The 21,155-nt window shown below is 47.9% G+C and overlaps 1 protein-coding gene and 1 long non-coding RNA gene across 3 annotated transcripts in view; one reads left to right on the top strand and one right to left on the bottom strand.

Moving 5' to 3' along the window:
• The window catches only part of LOC140356021 (uncharacterized), a 355,422-nt gene that overhangs the window by 109,078 nt on the left and 225,189 nt on the right, over positions 1-21,155 (top strand). The window lies entirely within an intron of this gene.
• The window catches only part of cad (carbamoyl-phosphate synthetase 2, aspartate transcarbamylase, and dihydroorotase), a 51,934-nt gene that overhangs the window by 1,954 nt on the left and 28,825 nt on the right, over positions 1-21,155 (bottom strand). The window contains exons 31-42 of one of the 2 annotated variants that reach the window (XM_072461974.1): positions 20,267-20,398; positions 18,307-18,508; positions 17,880-18,070; positions 17,662-17,802; positions 17,476-17,559; positions 16,023-16,155; positions 15,656-15,849; positions 14,557-14,631; positions 14,276-14,488; positions 11,514-11,639; positions 8,362-8,517; positions 7,164-7,265 (exon numbers count right to left, since the gene is read on the bottom strand). In XM_072461974.1, the coding sequence (XP_072318075.1) occupies positions 7,164-7,265; positions 8,362-8,517; positions 11,514-11,639; positions 14,276-14,488; positions 14,557-14,631; positions 15,656-15,849; positions 16,023-16,155; positions 17,476-17,559; positions 17,662-17,802; positions 17,880-18,070; positions 18,307-18,508; positions 20,267-20,398 (1,749 nt within the window). Of the gene's footprint in view, positions 1-7,163; positions 7,266-8,361; positions 8,518-11,513; positions 11,640-14,275; positions 14,489-14,556; positions 14,632-15,655; positions 15,850-16,022; positions 16,165-17,475; positions 17,560-17,661; positions 17,803-17,879; positions 18,071-18,306; positions 18,509-20,266; positions 20,399-21,155 lie in introns of both variants that reach the window. The other variant, XM_072461809.1, reaches the window with a different exon arrangement.

Here is a 21,155-nt window from a genome sequence, read left to right as displayed (position 1 = left end):
CACGCACGTGTTACACACACGCACGTGTTACACACACACGTGTTACACACACACACGTGTTACACACACGCACGTGTTACACACACACGTGTTACACACACACGTGTTACACACGCACGTGTTACATACACACACGTGTTACTTACACACACACACACACACGTGTTACATACACGCACGTGTTACATACACACACGTGTTACATACACACACGTGTTACATACACACACACACGTGTTACATACACACACGTGTTACATACACACACGTGTTACATACACACACGTGTTACATACACGCACGTGTTACATACACACACAGACACGTGTTACATACACACACACACACGTGTTACATACACACACGTGTTACATACACGCACGTGTTACATACACACACAGACACACGTGTTACTTACACACACACGCATGTGTTACATACACACACGTGTTACACACACGTGTTACATACACACACGTGTTACATACACACACGTGTTACATACACACACGTGTTACATACAAACACACGCACGTGTTACATACACGCACGTGTTACTTACACACACACACACGCATGTGTTACACACACGCACGTGTTACACACACGCACGTGTTACATACACGCACGTGTTACTTACACACACACGCATGTGTTACATACACGCACGTGTTACATACACGCACGTGTTACTTACACACACACGCATGTGTTACATACACGCACATGTTACATACACGCACGTGTTACTTACACACACACACACACGCACGTGTTACACACACACACACACACACACGCACGTGTTACATACACGCAAGTGTTACATACACGCAAGTGTTACATACACGCGCGTGTTGCATACACGCACGTGTTACATACACGCACGTGTTACATACACACACGTGTTACTTACACACACACACGCACGTGTTACATACACGCACGTGTTACTTACACACACACGCACGTGTTACATACACACACGTGTTACACACACACACGTGTTACACACGCACGTGTTACATACACACACGTGTTACTTACACACACACGCACGTGTTACATACACGCACGTGTTACATACACACACAGACACACGTGTTACATACACACACGTGTTACTTACACACACACGCACGTGTTACATACACACACGTGTTACACACACACACGTGTTACACACGCACGTGTTACATACACACACGTGTTACTTACACACACAAGCACGTGTTACATACACGCACGTGTTACATACACACACAGACACACGTGTTACATACACACACACGCACGTGTTACATACACGCACGTGTTACATACACGCACGTGTTACTTACACATACACGCACGTGTTACATACACGCACGTGTTACATACACGCACGTGTTACTTACACACACACACACACGCACGTGTTACATACACACACACACGCACGTGTTACATACACGCACGTGTTACATACACACACACACGCACGTGTTACATACACGCACGTGTTACATACACACACACACACACACACACGTGTTACATACACGCACGTGTTACATACACACACACACACGCACGTGTTACATACACGCACGTGTTACATACACACACGTGTTACATACACACAGACACACGTGTTACATACACACACGTGTTACTTACACACACACGCACGTGTTACATACACACACGTGTTACACACACACACGTGTTACACACGCACGTGTTACATACACACACGTGTTACTTACACACACACGCACGTGTTACATACACGCACGTGTTACATACACACACAGACACACGTGTTACATACACACACACGCACGTGTTACATACACGCACGTGTTACATACACGCACGTGTTACTTACACATACACGCACGTGTTACATACACGCACGTGTTACATACACGCACGTGTTACTTACACACACACACACACACGCACGTGTTACATACACACACACACGCACGTGTTACATACACGTACGTGTTACATACACACACACACACACACACGCACGTGTTACATACACGCACGTGTTACATACACACACACACACACACACACGTGTTACATACACGCACGTGTTACATACACACACACACACACACACACACACACACACACACACACGCACGTGTTACATACACGCACGTGTTACATACACACACGTGTTACATACACACAGACACACGTGTTACATACACACACGTGTTACTTACACACGCACGTGTTACATACACACACGTGTTACACACACACACGTGTTACACACGCACGTGTTACATACACGCAAGTGTTACATACACGCAAGTGTTACATACACACAAGTGTTACATACACGCACGTGTTACATACACGCACGTGTTACATACACACACACACACACACGCACGTGTTACATACACGCACGTGTTACATACACACACGTGTTACATACACGCACGTGTTACATACACACACACACACGTGTTACATACACACACGTGTTACATACACACACACACACGCACGTGTTACATACACGCACGTGTTACATACACACACGTGTTACACACACGCACGTGTTACACACACACGTGTTACACACACACACGTGTTACACACACGCACGTGTTACACACACACGTGTTACACACACACGTTACACACGCACGTGTTACATACACACACGTGTTACTTACACACACACACGTGTTACATACACGCACGTGTTACATACACACACGTGTTACATACACACACGTGTTACATACACACACACACGTGTTACATACACACACGTGTTACATACACACACGTGTTACATACACGCACGTGTTACATACACACACAGACACACGTGTTACATACACACACACACACGTGTTACATACACACACACACACGTGTTACATACACACACGTGTTACATACACGCACGTGTTACATACACACACAGACACACGTGTTACTTACACACACACGCATGTGTTACATACACACACGTGTTACACACACGTGTTACATACACACACGTGTTACATACACACACGTGTTACATACACGCACGTGTTACATACAAACACACGCACGTGTTACATACACGCACGTGTTACTTACACACACACACACGCATGTGTTACATACACGCACGTGTTACACACACGCACGTGTTACATACACGCACGTGTTACTTACACACACACGCATGTGTTACATACACGCACGTGTTACATACACGCACGTGTTACTTACACACACACGCATGTGTTACATACACGCACATGTTACATACACGCACGTGTTACATACACACACACGCACGTATTACATACACGCACGTGTTACTTACACACACACACACGCATGTGTTACATACACGCACGTGTTACACACACACACACACACACACGCACGTGTTACATACACGCAAGTGTTACATACACGCAAGTGTTACATACACGCGCGTGTTGCATACACGCACGTGTTACATACACACACACACACACACACGCACGTGTTACATACACACACACACGCACGTGTTACATACATGCACGTGTTACATACACGCACGTGTTACATACACACACGTGTTACTTACACACACACACGCACGTGTTACATACACGCACGTGTTACTTACACACACACGCACGTGTTACATACACACACGTGTTACACACACACACGTGTTACACACGCACGTGTTACATACACACACGTGTTACTTACACACACACGCACGTGTTACATACACGCACGTGTTACATACACACACAGACACACGTGTTACATACACACACGTGTTACTTACACACACACGCACGTGTTACATACACACACGTGTTACACACACACACGTGTTACACACGCACGTGTTACATACACACACGTGTTACTTACACACACAAGCACGTGTTACATACACGCACGTGTTACATACACACACGTGTTACACACACACACGTGTTACACACGCACGTGTTACATACACACACGTGTTACTTACACACACAAGCACGTGTTACATACACGCACGTGTTACATACACGCACGTGTTACTTACACACACACGCATGTGTTACATACACGCACGTGTTACATACACGCACGTGTTACTTACACACACACGCATGTGTTACATACACGCACATGTTACATACACGCACGTGTTACATACACACACACGCACGTACTACATACACGCACGTGTTACTTACACACACACACACACGCATGTGTTACATACACGCACGTGTTACACACACACACACACACACGCACGTGTTACATACACGCAAGTGTTACATACACGCAAGTGTTACATACACGCGCGTGTTGCATACACGCACGTGTTACATACACACACACACACACACACACGCACGTGTTACATACACACACACACACACGCACGTGTTACATACACGCACGTGTTACATACACACACGTGTTGCTTACACACACACACGCACGTGTTACATACACGCACGTGTTACTTACACACACACGCACGTGTTACATACACACACGTGTTACACACACACACGTGTTACACACGCACGTGTTACATACACACACGTGTTACTTACACACACACGCACGTGTTACATACACGCACGTGTTACATACACACACAGACACACGTGTTACATACACACACGTGTTACTTACACACACACGCACGTGTTACATACACACACGTGTTACACACACACACGTGTTACACACGCACGTGTTACATACACACACGTGTTACTTACACACACAAGCACGTGTTACATACACGCACGTGTTACATACACGCACGTGTTACTTACACACACACACACACACACACGCACGTGTTACATACACACACACACACGCACGTGTTACATACACGCACGTGTTACATACACACACACACACACACACGCACGTGTTACATACACGCACGTGTTACATACACACACACACACACACACACACGCACGTGTTACATACACGCACGTGTTACATACACACACGTGTTACATACACACACGTGTTACATACACACAGACACACGTGTTACATACACACAGACACACGTGTTACATACACACACGTGTTACTTACACACACACGCACGTGTTACATACACACACGTGTTACACACACACACGTGTTACACACGCACGTGTTACATACACACACGTGTTACTTACACACACACGCACGTGTTACATACACGCACGTGTTACATACACACACAGACACACGTGTTACATACACACACACGCACGTGTTACATACACGCACGTGTTACATACACGCACGTGTTACTTAAACATACACGCACGTGTTACATACACGCACGTGTTACATACACGCACGTGTTACTTACACACACACACACACACGCACGTGTTACATACACACACACACGCACGTGTTACATACACGCACGTGTTACATACACACACACACACACACGCACGTGTTACATACACGCACGTGTTACACACACACACACACACACACACACGTGTTACATACACGCACGTGTTACATACACACACACACACACACACACACACACACGCACGTGTTACATACACGCACGTGTTACATACACACACGTGTTACATACACACAGACACACGTGTTACATACACACACGTGTTACTTACACACACACGCACGTGTTACATACACACACGTGTTACACACGCACGTGTTACACACGCACGTGTTACATACACACACGTGTTACTTACACACACACGCACGTGTTACATACACGCACGTGTTACATACACACACAGACACACGTGTTACATACACACACACGCACGTGTTACATACACGCACGTGTTACATACACGCACGTGTTACTTACACATACACGCACGTGTTACATACACGCACGTGTTACATACACGCACGTGTTACATACACGCACGTGTTACTTACACACACACACACGCACGTGTTACATACACACACACACGCACGTGTTACATACACACACACACGCACGTGTTACATACACGCACGTGTTACATACACACACACACACACGCACGTGTTTCATACACGCACGTGTTACATACACACACACACACACACGTGTTACATACACGCACGTGTTACATACACACACACACACGTGTTACATACACACACGTGTTACATACACACACACACGTGTTACACACACACACGTGTTACACACACGCGTTACACACACGCACGTGTTACACACACACACACACGTGTTACACACGCACGTGTTACATACACACACACACACGCACGTGTTACATACACGCACGTGTTACATACACGCACGTGTTACACACACGCACGTGTTACATACACGCATGTGTTACATACACGCACGTGTTACATACACACACACACGCACGTGTTACACACACGCACGTGTTAGAAACACGCACGTGTTACTTACACACACACACACGCATGTGTTACATACACGCACGTGTTACATACACGCACGTGTTACTTACACACACACGCACGTGTTACATACACATACACACACACGCATGTGTTACATACACACACGTGTTACTTACACACACACGCATGTGTTACATACACGCACATGTTACATACACACACACACACACGCACGTGTTACATACACACACGTGTTACTTACACACACATGTGTTACATACACGCACATGTTACATACACACACACACACACACACACACACGCACGTGTTACATACACGCACGTGTTACTTACACACACACGCACATGTTACATACACGCACGTGTTACATACACACACACACGCACGTGTTACATACATGCACGTGTTACACACACACACACACACACACGCACGTGTTACATACACGCAAGTGTTACATACACGCGCGTGTTGCATACACACACACACACACACACACACGTGTTACATACACGCACGTGTTACATACACGCACGTGTTACATACACGCACGTGTTACATACACGCACGTGTTACATACACACACACGTGTTACATACACACACACACAGGCACGTGTTACACACACGCACGTGTTACATACACGCACGTGTTACATACACGCACGTGTTACATACACACACACACACGTTACATACACACACGTGTTACATACACACACGTGTTACATACACACACAAGCACGCACACGCACGGCTCTCACCGCTTTGTACTCTTCCTCTGAGGAGAAGCGCTCTTTCTGGATGCGCGTCATGTAAAGAACGTCTGTGTCGGGCAACGCCTCCTCGATGCTCTGGAACTCCTCCTGAACACACACAAACATGTAAACAAACATGTAAACAAACACATGATAAATAATATGTACTTAAGGCTTAAATAATATTTAATCACAAATGGAGGTTCAATCTTCCTGCAGTGCACAACAGTGTCTAGAAGCCAGGGGGCGACATACTGGTCATTCTGACGCTAACCAGGTACTCATCAGTGATGAGGCGCTGCAGCAGCCAACAACAGGACCCATGACAGGGCTGTTGGTTTAGTTTCAGGTGAAACTTGTAAACAAAAACAGCCCATCATCAGGAGGCTCCGCCCAATCTCAGACTAGATCCACAGATTGAGAATGACTCTTGAATCAGTCTAAACGTGACCAGATGAAAACAGATGAATATTTTCTACTAAGTCGATGTGTGAAATATTGTGCCGAGCTGTCTGTTATGAACAGTGTGTGTCGCCCTCTAGTGGAGTCCAGGCCTCACTCGCCTCCATAACATGAACAGTGTGTGTCGCCCTCTAGTGGAGTCCAGGCCTCACTCGCCTCCATAACATGAACAGTGTGTGTCGCCCTCTAGTGGAGTCCAGGCCTCACTCTCCTCCATAACATGAACAGTGTGTGTCGCCCTCTAGTGGAGTCCAGGCCTCACTCGCCTCCATAACATGAACAGTGTGTGTCGCCCTCTAGTGGAGTCCAGGCCTCACTCGCCTCCATAACATGAACAGTGTGTGTCGCCCTCTAGTGGAGTCCAGGCCTTACTCGCCTCCATAACATGAACAGTGTGTGTCGCCCTCTAGTGGAGTCCAGGCCTCACTCGCCTCCATAACATGAACAGTGTGTGTCGCCCTCTAGTGGAGTCCAGGCCTTACTCGCCTCCATAACATGAACAGTGTGTGTCGCCCTCTAGTGGAGTCCAGGCCTTACTCGCCTCCATAACATGAACAGTGTGTGTCGCCCTCTAGTGGAGTCCAGGCCTCACTCGCCTCCATAACATGAACAGTGTGTGTCGCCCTCTAGTGGAGTCCAGGCCTCACTCACCTCCATAACATGAACAGTGTGTGTCGCCCTCTAGTGGAGTCCAGGCCTCACTAGCCTCAATAAATCTTCAGAACGTTAATGTTGGACAAACCTGCTTGATTCCTTTGGAGGCCACGAAGCTGCAGATCTCTGGAGGCATGTGCAGGTTCCTGGGGGCCACGTATCGCAGCGTGATCCGATACTGCGTCAGGAGTTTGGCCAGAGAGTGAACGGTGCGGCCGTGTTTCAGGTCTCCAACCATCGTAATCTGAGAAGAACCAGAGAGAGACTAAACCATGGTGATCTGAGAAGAACCAGAGAGAGACTAAACCATGGTGATCTGAGAAGAACCAGAGAGAGACTAAACCATGGAGATCTGAGAAGAACCAGAGAGAGACTAAACCATGGTGATCTGAGAAGAACCAGAGAGAGACTAAACCATGGTGATCTGAGAAGAACCAGAGAGAGACTAAACCATGGTGATCTGAGAAGAACCAGAGAGAGACTAAACCATGGAGATCTGAGAAGAACCAGAGAGAGACTAAACCATGGAGATCTGAGAAGAACCAGAGAGAGACTAAACCATGGTGATCTGAGAAGAACCAGAGAGAGACTAAACCATGGTGATCTGAGAAGAACCAGAGAGAGACTAAACCATGGTGATCTGAGAAGAACCAGAGAGACTAAACCATGGAGATCTGAGAAGAACCAGAGAGAGAGAGACTAAACCATGGAGATCTGAGAAGAACCAGAGAGAGACTAAACCATGGTGATCTGAGAAGAACCAGAGAGACTAAACCATGGTGATCTGAGAAGAACCAGAGAGAGACTAAACCATGGTGATCTGAGAAGAACCAGAGAGAGACTAAACCATGGTGATCTGAGAAGAACCAGAGAGACTAAACCATGGAGATCTGAGAAGAACCAGAGAGAGAGAGACTAAACCATGGAGATCTGAGAAGAACCAGAGTTAGACTAAACCATGGTGATCTGAGAAGAACCAGAGAGAGACTAAACCATGGTGATCTGAGAAGAACCAGAGAGAGACTAAACCATGGTGATCTGAGAAGAACCAGAGAGACTAAACCATGGAGATCTGAGAAGAACCAGAGAGAGACTAAACCATGGTGATCTGAGAAGAACCAGAGAGAGACTAAACCATGGAGATCTGAGAAGAACCAGAGTTAGACTAAACCATGGTGATCTGAGAAGAACCAGAGTTAGACTAAACCATGGAGATCTGAGAAGAACCAGAGAGAGACTAAACCATGGTGATCTGAGAAGAACCAGAGTTAGACTAAACCATGGAGATCTGAGAAGAACCAGAGAGAGACTAAACCATGGTGATCTGAGAAGAACCAGAGTTAGACTAAACCATGGTGATCTGAGAAGAACCAGAGAGAGACTAAACCATGGTGATCTGAGAAGAACCAGAGAGAGACTAAACCATGGTGATCTGAGAAGAACCAGAGAGAGACTAAACCATGGTGATCTGAGAAGAACCAGAGTTAGACTAAACCATGGTGATCTGAGAAGAACCAGAGAGAGACTAAACCATGGTGATCTGAGAAGAACCAGAGAGAGACTAAACCATGGTGATCTGAGAAGAACCAGAGAGAGACTAAACCATGGTGATCTGAGAAGAACCAGAGAGAGACTAAACCATGGTGATCTGAGAAGAACCAGAGAGACTAAACCATGGTGATCTGAGAAGAACCAGAGAGAGACTAAACCATGGTGATCTGAGAAGAACCAGAGAGAGACTAAACCATGGTGATCTGAGAAGAACCAGAGAGAGACTAAACCATGGAGATCTGAGAAGAACCAGAGAGAGACTAAACCATGGTGATCTGAGAAGAACCAGAGTTAGACTAAACCATGGAGATCTGAGAAGAACCAGAGTTAGACTAAACCATGGTGATCTGAGAAGAACCAGAGAGAGACTAAACCATGGTGATCTGAGAAGAACCAGAGAGAGACTAAACCATGGTGATCTGAGAAGAACCAGAGAGACTAAACCATGGAGATCTGAGAAGAACCAGAGAGAGACTAAACCATGGTGATCTGAGAAGAACCAGAGAGAGACTAAACCATGGAGATCTGAGAAGAACCAGAGTTAGACTAAACCATGGTGATCTGAGAAGAACCAGAGTTAGACTAAACCATGGAGATCTGAGAAGAACCAGAGAGAGACTAAACCATGGTGATCTGAGAAGAACCAGAGTTAGACTAAACCATGGAGATCTGAGAAGAACCAGAGAGAGACTAAACCATGGTGATCTGAGAAGAACCAGAGTTAGACTAAACCATGGTGATCTGAGAAGAACCAGAGAGAGACTAAATCATGGTGATCTGAGAAGAACCAGAGAGAGACTAAACCATGGTGATCTGAGAAGAACCAGAGAGAGACTAAACCATGGTGATCTGAGAAGAACCAGAGAGAGACTAAACCATGGTAATCTGAGAAGAACCAGAGTTAGACTAAACCATGGAGATCTGAGAAGAACCAGAGAGAGACTAAACCATGGTGATCTGAGAAGAACCAGAGTTAGACTAAACCATGGTGATCTGAGAAGAACCAGAGAGAGACTAAACCATGGTGATCTGAGAAGAACCAGAGAGAGACTAAACCATGGTGATCTGAGAAGAACCAGAGAGAGACTAAACCATGGAGATCTGAGAAGAACCAGAGAGACTAAACCATGGAGATCTGAGAAGAACCAGAGAGACTAAACCATGGTGATCTGAGAAGAACCAGAGTTAGACTAAACCATGGTGATCTGAGAAGAACCAGAGAGAGACTAAACCATGGTGATCTGAGAAGAACCAGAGAGAGACTAAACCATGGTGATCTGAGAAGAACCAGAGAGAGACTAAACCATGGTGATCTGAGAAGAACCAGAGAGAGACTAAACCATGGTGATCTGAGAAGAACCAGAGAGAGACTAAACCATGGTGATCTGAGAAGAACCAGAGAGAGACTAAACCATGGAGATCTGAGAAGAACCAGAGAGAGACTAAACCATGGAGATCTGAGAAGAACCAGAGAGAGACTAAACCATGGAGACGTTTAATGAATTGATTAAACTAATTGATTAAACGTCCCTGTGATCATTAAAGATGTATTTTTGGGGCGTTCCCCGTTGGCCGTCGCCCCCTGCCGTCTCGGAGTGGAACAGCCTCGACCTGAAAATAACCCTCCTGAGAAACCCTTGCTCTTTTAGATTTGTTAAAGTGAAATGTTTAGTGGCGACCGTGTCTGACCGTCATGCCGTTGACCGTGCCCAGCTCCTCTCGGATGGTGAACACGTCCAGCAGAGCCTGAGTGGGATGTTCTCCGACGCCGTCTCCAGCGTTTATCACCGGTTTACGGCAGTGACGCGATGCCGACTGAAGAAGAAAGAAACATCGTCATCAACCAGTGAGAACTCTGGAGAACCGAGCGCCAGATGAACGTAGAACTGTGAGAACTCTAGAGAACCGAGCGCCAGATGAACGTAGAACTGTGAGAACTCTAGAGAACCGAGCGCCAGATGAACGTAGAACTGTGAGAACTCTAGAGAACCGAGCGCCAGATGAACGTAGAACTGTGAGAACTCTAGAGAACCAAGCGCCAGATGAACGTAGAACTGTGAGAACTCTAAGAGAACCGAGCGCCAGATGAACGTAGAACTGTGAGAACTCTAGAGAACCAAGCGCCAGATGAACGTAGAACTGTGAGAACTCTAAGAGAACCGAGCGCCAGATGAACGTAGAACTGTGAGAACTCTAGAGAACCGAGCGCCAGATGAACGTAGAACTGTGAGAACTCTAGAGAACCAAGCGCCAGATGAACGTAGAACTGTGAGAACTCTAAGAGAACCGAGCGCCAGATGAACGTAGAACTGTGAGAACTCTAGAGAACCGAGCGCCAGATGAACGTAGAACTCTGAGTATTTAAACTTCAGGTCAAAAAGGAACTTGAACGTTTTGGTCCAAATAAGAAAAGCTCTTTAACCTGTTACATCCACCTGTGGCTGGCGCAGTTTCCAAATTACAAAAGTTCTCTTACATCATCACTTTTATTTCCGTGGTCAATACCATAAGTTATACATCATTTTAAAGGTTATTTTCTCAACAAAACGAATATGTCGTTGATTTACATTGAATAATTTGCCCCAAGAAGCAATTGCCAATAGTTTGTGAGAAAGTCTCAACTTTTACAAACGCATGTCCTGTTTGCTGTTTATGATGGACGAAACGTCTTTAATTCTGTTCATCCTTGTACGCAGTCTGTCCGTAAGGAACCACAGAAAAACAATATCCACTTGTATTTTTCCTGAAGTTTTCAGATTTCAAGATATTGTCAGGTAAACAAACTTTTCTTCTCTGGCTCATACTTTTTGTCCGGCGCATTTCTCCGTCCATAACAAATGACCTGTTTGACTTATAACATGGTGTTTGACATCGATCTTTTCTTCAGACTGTTTCCTACAGAATGAGAACATCCACGATGGCAAAAAAAAATACGCCGCTTCCGACTCACGAGACTTCTCTGTTTACATTGAGAATGCTCGAGCGTACGGTGACGTAGAAGACTTTGATTGACATTATTCTAGCCAATAAGAATAGCTTTAGAAAGGTGGGCGGGACTTAGGGTTTATTCACACAGAATCTTCTCTATTCTCGTGCGTAAAGACAGTCAGAGCCTAGATTTTTCGGCAGGAGGCGACTAGATTTTACCCATCACGTTTTCTGATTTTATTAGCCTTTTGGACGTACATTTTGTTAGATATATGTCTTACTATAGCAATACAAAAATAAAATAAAATTATATATATATATATATATATATATATATATATTTTCACCTCGATATGGGAAATTCATGGGTAAACTCATATTTACACATTTTCACATATATTGTTTTTAGCAGTTATAATAGGTATCAGTGGCCTACAAAACGTGGAACGTAAGATCTTTTAAAGGTGCGATAACATGCTTTTGTTCACGTTTCGTAGTCTATCCTAAGTGTATAATTGATAATAATAAGTGTTGTGCAACACCCTTAACATAATAGTTAAGTAAATATCACCCAGACCTTGGACCCCCTCACCAACCCGGAAATGCAAACGGCTTGGTTTGATATTCGCCCCCACCCTTGTGAAGAGCCATCTGGCTCCCCCGCCCAACCCGTGACGTAGTCTCAGAGCGTGTGTGTGCCCCGCCCACCCGTGACGTAGCCCAACAGTGGGAAAGAGTCTACTTTGAGACTGAATAAAACCGGTGTTAATTCTACAGCGTGCGCAGAACAGATATATCTATAGATCTATATATATAAAAGTCTTATGTCCATCGCGCTCTTATTTCCGTGTTTTTCAGTATCGGATAGAACTTCTCTCCGTTTATTTTCCCGGTTGCTGCATCAATTGCCTCATAAACCTTCACCATTGTGATAATAGTAAAGAGTGCGATATCATTAATGAAGTTTTGGGCCTCTTTGAACCGTGTTTCGTCGTAAATCGAAGCAGAAAAACTCCGGGGCTTGTATGGGGAGACACGGGAGCCTGGAGCAGCGCGGAGCCGGGGGGAAGGGGGCGGGAGGGGGGAGGGGGGATGGTGACGCGTGCTTGCCCTTATGACGCGGTCTTGCCCCACCGCCCGTCAGTTTGGAGATTGGAGGAAAGGAGATAGTCTGTAATAAAGCTAAACACTGCAGGAATCAATCAAAAAAACACTCTGGTGTCCACAGGTCTAACCAGTGTGCACAGGGCCAAAGAGGCGGATGGAAACAGGTTAAAGAACTGTCAGAACCTAAAATGTGTTTTTATTTTGTCCTTTGTCCGGTTCTGTTCCTGTTCTGGGTTCAGGTTCTGGGTTCAGGTTCTGGGATTAGTCCAGATCTAGTCCTGGTTTAGGTTCTGGGTTCAGCTTGTGGGTTTAGGGTTCAGGTTCTTGTTCAGTCCTGATTTAATACTGTTCAGGTTCTGGGTTTAGTCCTGGTTCTGGACTAAACCCAGAACCTGAACCCAGGTTCAGGTTCTGACCTCCACAGCGCCGGGCGTGGGGTGTCTCAGCACCAGGACATCGGCGTAGCAGCTCATGGTCTGGACCGAGTCGGACAGAGACTCTCCTTTCTGCGAAGACGACGTGGACTCGCTGAAGTGGACCACGGCCCCGCCCAAACGGAACATGGCCGCCGCGAACGAGCTGCTGGTGCGAGTGCTGACCTCGTAGAACATGGACGCCATCACACGACCCTGGACACACACGGGGGAGGGTCAGCGGTGGGCCGGAGAGGGCGCGGTCAAGTGTGCGGGACACGTACCTTCAGAATGTCCAGGCTGCGCTCCTTCTGCACCATCACACGCAGAGTGTGGGCCACGTTAAACAAGTGGGACATCTGGACGAAAGAGTGTGGGCCACGTTAAACAAATGGGACAAGAGTGTGGGCCACGTTAAACAAGTGGGACATCTGGAGGAAAGAGTGTGGGCTACATTAAACAAGTGGGACAAGAGACTGGGCCACGTTAAACAAGTGGGACAAGAGTGTGGGCCACGTTAAACAAGTGGGACATCTGGAGGAAAGAGTGTGGGCTACATTAAACAAGTGGGACAAGAGACTGGGCCACGTTAAACAAGTGGGACAAGAGTGTGGGCCACGTTAAACAAGTGGGACATCTGGAGGAAAGAGTGTGGGCTACATTAAACAAGTGGGACAAGAGACTGGGCCACGTTAAACAAGTGGGACAAGAGTGTGGGCCACGTTAAACAAGTGGGACATCTGGAGGAAAGAGAGTGGGCCACGTTAGACAAGTGGGACATCTGGAGAAAAGAGAGTGGGCCACGTTAGACAAGTGGGACATCTGGAGAAAAGAGAGTGGGCCACGTCAGACAAGTGGGACATCTGGAGAAAAGAGAGTGGGCCACGTCAGACAAGTGGGACATCTGGAGAAGAGAGAGTGGGCCACGTTAGACAAGTGGGACATCTGGAGAAGAGAGAGTGGGCCACGTCAGACAAGTGGGACATCTGGAGAAAAGAGAGTGGGCCACGTTAGACAAGTGGGACATCTGGAGAAAAGAGAGTGGGCCACATTAGACAAGTGGGACATCTGGAGAAAAGAGAGTGGGCCACGTTAGACAAGTGGGAAATCTGGAGAAAAGAGAGTGGGCCACGTCAGACAAGTGGGACATCTGGAGAAGAGAGAGTGGGCCACGTTAGACAAGTGGGACATCTGGAGAAAAGAGAGTGGGCCACGTTGGACAAGTGGGACATGTGGAGGAAAGAGTGGGCCACGTTAAACATGTGGAGAAAAGAGTGTGGGCCACGTTAAACAAGTGGGATGCCTGTAGGAAAGGGCCAGGTGAAGTGAGCCAGGTGAAGTGGGCCAGGTGAAGTGGGACGCCTGTAGGAAAGTGGGACGCACCTGCTCTTTGCTGAACTGTCGGACTGAGAGGATGTGCTGTCCCACCAAAGGATGCAGCAGTGGAGACACCTGCAGGTGAGAGGCTGCTACTGCAGGGCCCTGATGCTGGGGCGAGAGCAGCCGGGACAGAGGAGGAGGGTGAGCGTACCAGTCTCCAGCAGGAGGCGCTCCAGAGGGAGGCAGCACCGCCACATCTGAGGAGAACAACACAGACTTCAGAAACTCCTTTAGAGACTGAAACGTGGAACTTAAACATGCTCATTAAACTAGAGGAGGCAATGTGGGCTGAAATGATCCCAGTCTGGACTTTAAAAACACAGAGGAGCACTTTTGAAGACATGAAAGACACGTCCGTCTCTGTTCTCACCACCAGGGGGCAGTCCTGGGTCAGAGATGCGGTGGACTCTGGGCGGCAGCAGGAAGCCCCTCTCTCCGGCCGGGCGACGGGGGCTGTGGGCCCTGGAGCGGACTGAGTCTCGGGGCGGAGTCGGCCTCAGCGGCTCCGGAGTCTGAGCCAAAGAAACAACTTTATTTAAAGAGCAAAAGAATGTGTGCTGCCATGGAAACGTGCTGCTATGGGAACCAGGCTACAGGTGTGCAGTAGCACGCAGGGAATGATTGACATGTGGGAGAACTACTGAGCTGTCCACGAGGAAATAAGACTTGCCAAAAATCCTCTATTATTCCTTTAAAGAGCGTCACACAAACTGAAGGAGCTGAACACAGAAGGAGCTGAACACAGGAGCTGAACACACAAGACTGAACACACGAGCCTGAACACAGGAGCTGAACACAGGAGCTGAACACGAGCCTGAACACAGAAGGAGCTGAACACGAGCCTGAACACAGGAGCTGAACACAGGAGCTGAACACAGGAGCTGAACACAGGAGCTGAACACAGGAGCTGAACACAGGAGGAGCTGAACACACAAGACTGAACACACGAGCCTGAACACAGGAGCTGAACACAGGAGCTGAACACGAGCCTGAACACGAGCCTGAACACAGGAGCTGAACACAGGAGCTGAACACGAGCCTGAACACAGAAGGAGCTGAACACAGGAGCTGAACACGAGCCTGAACACAGAAGGAGCTGAACACGAGCCTGAACACAGGAGCTGAACACGAGCCTGAACACAGGAGCTGAACACAGGAGCTGAACACGAGCCTGAACACAGAAGGAGCTGAACACGAGCCTGAACACAGGAGCTGAACACAGGAGCTGAACACAGGAGCTGAACACAGGAGCTGAACACAGGAGGAGCTGAACACACAAGACTGAACACACGAGCCTGAACACAGGAGCTGAACACAGGAGCTGAACACGAGCCTGAACACGAGCCTGAACACAGGAGCTGAACACAGGAGCTGAACACGAGCCTGAACACAGAAGGAGCTGAACACAGGAGCTGAACACGAGCCTGAACACAGAAGGAGCTGAACACGAGCCTGAACACAGGAGCTGAACACGAGCCTGAACACAGGAGCTGAACACAGGAGCTGAACACAGGAGGAGCTGAACACGAGCCTGAACACAGAAGGAGCTGAACATGAGCCTGAACACAGGAGCTGAACATGAGCCTGAACACAGGAGGAGCTGAACACAGGAGGAGCTGAACACAGGAGGAGCTGAACACAGGAGGAGCTGAACACAGGAGGAGCTGAACACGAGCCTGAACACAGGAGCTGAACACAGGAGGAGCTGAACACAGGAGGAGCTGAACACAGGAGCTGAACACAGGAGCTGAACACAGGAGGAGCTGAACACAGGAGCTGAACACAGGAGGAGCTGAACACGAGCCTGAACACAAGCCCTTTACCATCGGCGTCTCTTTGAACTCTGGATGCTGAATTGGGGTCGGCCATGTTTTGACGTCTTCACCGTAACCAGGGGCAACCAGCACCTGAAGCACAGGACAAGAGCTGTAAAGAAGTGAACTCTAATATTAAAGCGTTTGATAATGAAGCTTTAGTGAGTGAGGGCGTGTCAGAAGTGTGATCCTGACCTGTCCGTCGATGTAGGCCACCTCCCCCCTCAGCACCACCCGCCGCACTACGCCCTTCACCCTCATGCCCTCAAAAGGAGTCCACTTGGACTTGGTGAACTGCATGGCCTGAGGGATCTTCCACTCCTGCTCCAGATCCACCTGTAACAGAAGAACATCTGAAATCAAGGGGCGTTTCCACACAGAAGCCCCTCCCTCCTGCCGTGTGACGCACAGACCTCCACATAGGTGTTGTCCTGGGCCGGCAGGTTGAAAATCCTCCGTGGGTTGTCATAGAGACGCTTGATGACATCGTCGAGCGTCAGTCGGCCATCGCTGACCGCGGTCAGAAGCAGCGGAAGCATCGTCTCCAGACCAGGAAAACCAGGCGGAGGATTAGCCCCGCCCTTCTCCTCCACCGAGTGGGGCGCTGCCACGGAGAACGGGTTTAGAACGGGGCTTAGAACGGGGCTTAGAACGGGGCTTAGAACGGGGGCATAGAACAGGCATAGAACGAGCTCGGGGCAGGTTTGAAAACTATTCAAAACACAGATTGACCACAGTCTTGAAGGGGTCACTCTGGTTTAGTCCAAGTCCCGCCCCCTCGGTTCGTTCCGGTCCCGCCACCCCCGGTCTTGGTCCCGCCCCCTCGGTCCCCATAGTTACCGTGGTCGGTGGCAAAGCAGTCGATGATGTCCATGTTGTCCCACAGCGCTTCCTGGTCCTCTTTGGTCCCCAGCATGGGTCGGACCTGAGCTCGTCCTGGTCCGATCCCGGAGACGTCGTCCTCGCACAGGAACAGGTGATGAGGGGCCACCTCACATGTGACCTGGACCCCTTTCTGCTTCGCCGCGCGGATCACCAGGATCTGACCACAACCACGACAACTTTTCATTTAGAGCATCGCGATTCAGAGCTGTGGACGTCCGAGGTCAGGGGACCAGAACCGTCCCCATTTGCCCCGAGACTCTAAAAACACCTCCTCTTTGTCCCGTGACTCTAAAGTGACCTCCTCTTTGCCCCGTGACTCTAAAGTGACCTCCTCTTTGTCCCGTGACTCTAAAGTTACCTCCTCTTTGTCCCGTGACTCTAAAGTTACCTCCTCTTTGCCCCGTGACTCTAAAGTGACCTCCTCTTCATCCCGTGACTCTAAAGTGACCTCCTCTTCATCCCGTGACTCTAAAGTGACCTCCTCTTTGCCCCGTGACTCTAAAGTGACCTCCTCTTTGTCCCGTGACTCTAAAGTGACCTCCTCTTTGTCCCGTGACTCTAAAGTGACCTCCTCTTTATCCCGTGACTCTAAAGTGACCTCCTCTTCATCCCGTGACTCTAAAGTGACCTCCTCTTTGTCCCGTGACTCTAAAGTGACCTCCTCTTTGTCCCGTGACTCTAAAGTTACCTCCTCTTTGCCCCGTGACTCTAAAGTGACCTCCTCTTCATCCCGTGACTCTAAAGTGGCCTCCTCTTCATCCCGTGACTCTAAAGTGACCTCCTCTTTGCCCCGTGACTCTAAAGTTACCTCCTCTTTGCCCCGTGACTCTAAAGTGACCTCCTCTTCATCCCGTGACTCTAAAGTGACCTTCTCTTTGCCCCGTGACTCTAAAGTGACCTCCTCTTTGTCCCGTGACTCTAAAGTGACCTCCTCTTTATCCCGTGACTCTAAAGTGACCTCCTCTTTGCCCCGTGACTCTAAAGTGACCTCCTCTCTGTCCCGTGACTCTAAAGTGACCTCCTCTTTGTCTCGTGACTCTAAAGTGACCTCCTCTTTGTCCCGTGACTCTAAAGTGACCTTCTCTTTGTCCCGTGACTCTAAAGTGACCTCCTCTTTGTCCCGTGACTCTAAAGTGACCTCCTCTTTGTCCCGTGACTCTAAAGTGACCTCCTCTTTGTCCCGTGACTCTAAAGTGACCTCCTCTCTCTCCCGTGACTCTAAAGTGACCTTCTCTTTGTCCCGTGACTCTAAAGTGACCTCCTCTTTGTCCCGTGACTCTAAAGTGACCTCCTCTTTGCTCCGTGACTCTAAAGTGACCTCCTCTCTGTCCCGTGATTCTAAAGTGACCTCCTCTCTCTCCCGTGACTCTAAAGTGACCTCCTCTCTGTCCCGTGACTCTAAAGTGACCTCCTCTTTGCTCCGTGACTCTAAAGTGACCTCCTCTCTGTCCCGTGACTCTAAAGTGACCTCCTCTTTGCCCTGTGACTCTAAAGTGACCTCCTCTTTGCTCCGTGACTCTAAAGTGACCTCCTCTTTGCTCCGTGACTCTAAAGTGACCTCCTCTTTGCCCCGTGACTCTAAAGTGACCTCCTCTTTGCCCCGTGACTCTAAAATGACCTCCTCTTTGCTCCGTGACTCTAAAGTGACCTCCTCTTTGCTCCATGACTCTAAAGTGACCTCCTCTTTGCTCCGTGACTCTAAAGTGACCTCCTCTTTGCTCCGTGACTCTAAAGTGACCTCCTCTTTGCCCCGTGACTCTAAAGTGACCTCCTCTTTGCCCCGTGACTCTAAAATGACCTCTTTGCTCCGTGACTCTAAAGTGACCTCCTCTTTGCTCCATGACTCTAAAGTGACCTCCTCTTTGCCCCGTGACTCTAAAATGACCTCCTCTTTGCTCCGTGACTCTAAAGTTACCTCCTCTTTGCGGGCGACGTGGCAGATGTGAACGTGCCTCTGGTAAAGCTGCGCCACCATCAAAATGGCCGCCACCGTCTGCCTCTCGGCGTGAGCGACGATCGGCAGCGACTTGGGCCACGTCTCGAAGTGCTGCAGCGATGAACAAAGAAGATTAAAACAAAGAATAAGCACAAAATTTGACAGTTTTTCAGTGTTTGTGCTCAAAAACAGTAGATTGAGACTTTGACACGTTATGACAGGTCGTAACGACAGGCTGTAATAACAGGCTGTAATAACAGGTCGTCATAACAGATGTAACAACAGGCTGTAATAGCAGGTCGTCATAACAGATGTAATGACAGGCTGTAACAACAGGCTGTAACAACAGGCTGTAATAACAGGCCGCAATAACAGATCGTCATAACAGGCCGTAATAACAGATCGTCATAACAGGCCGTAATAACAGGTCGTCATAACAGGCTGTAATAACAGATCGTCATAACAGGCTGTAATAACAGGTCGTCATAACAGGCTGTAATAACAGGTCGTCATAACAGGCTGTAATAACAGATCGTTATAGCAGGCTGTAATAACAGGTCGTCATAACAGGTGTAATAACAGGTGTAATAACCGGTGTAATAACAGGTCGTCATAGCAGGTGTAATAACAGGTGTAATAGCAGGTGTAAAAACAGGTCGTCATAACAGATGTAATGACAGGCTGTAACAACAGGCTGTAACAACAGGCTGTAATAACAGGCCGCAATAACAGTCATAACAGGCTGTAATAACAGATCGTCATAACAGGCTGTAATAACAGGTCGTCATAACAGGCTGTAATAACAGGCCGCAATAACAGTCATAACAGGCTGTAATAACAGATCGTCATAACAGGCTGTAATAACAGG

This window comes from Eucyclogobius newberryi, unplaced genomic scaffold, assembly GCF_026437365.1.
Source record: "Eucyclogobius newberryi isolate DKJ021-1_F unplaced genomic scaffold, fEucNew1.0.hap1 SCAF_1, whole genome shotgun sequence".
Lineage (NCBI taxonomy): Eukaryota > Metazoa > Chordata > Actinopteri > Gobiiformes > Gobiidae > Eucyclogobius > Eucyclogobius newberryi.
This window is presented reverse-complemented; position numbering and strand designations above follow the sequence as displayed.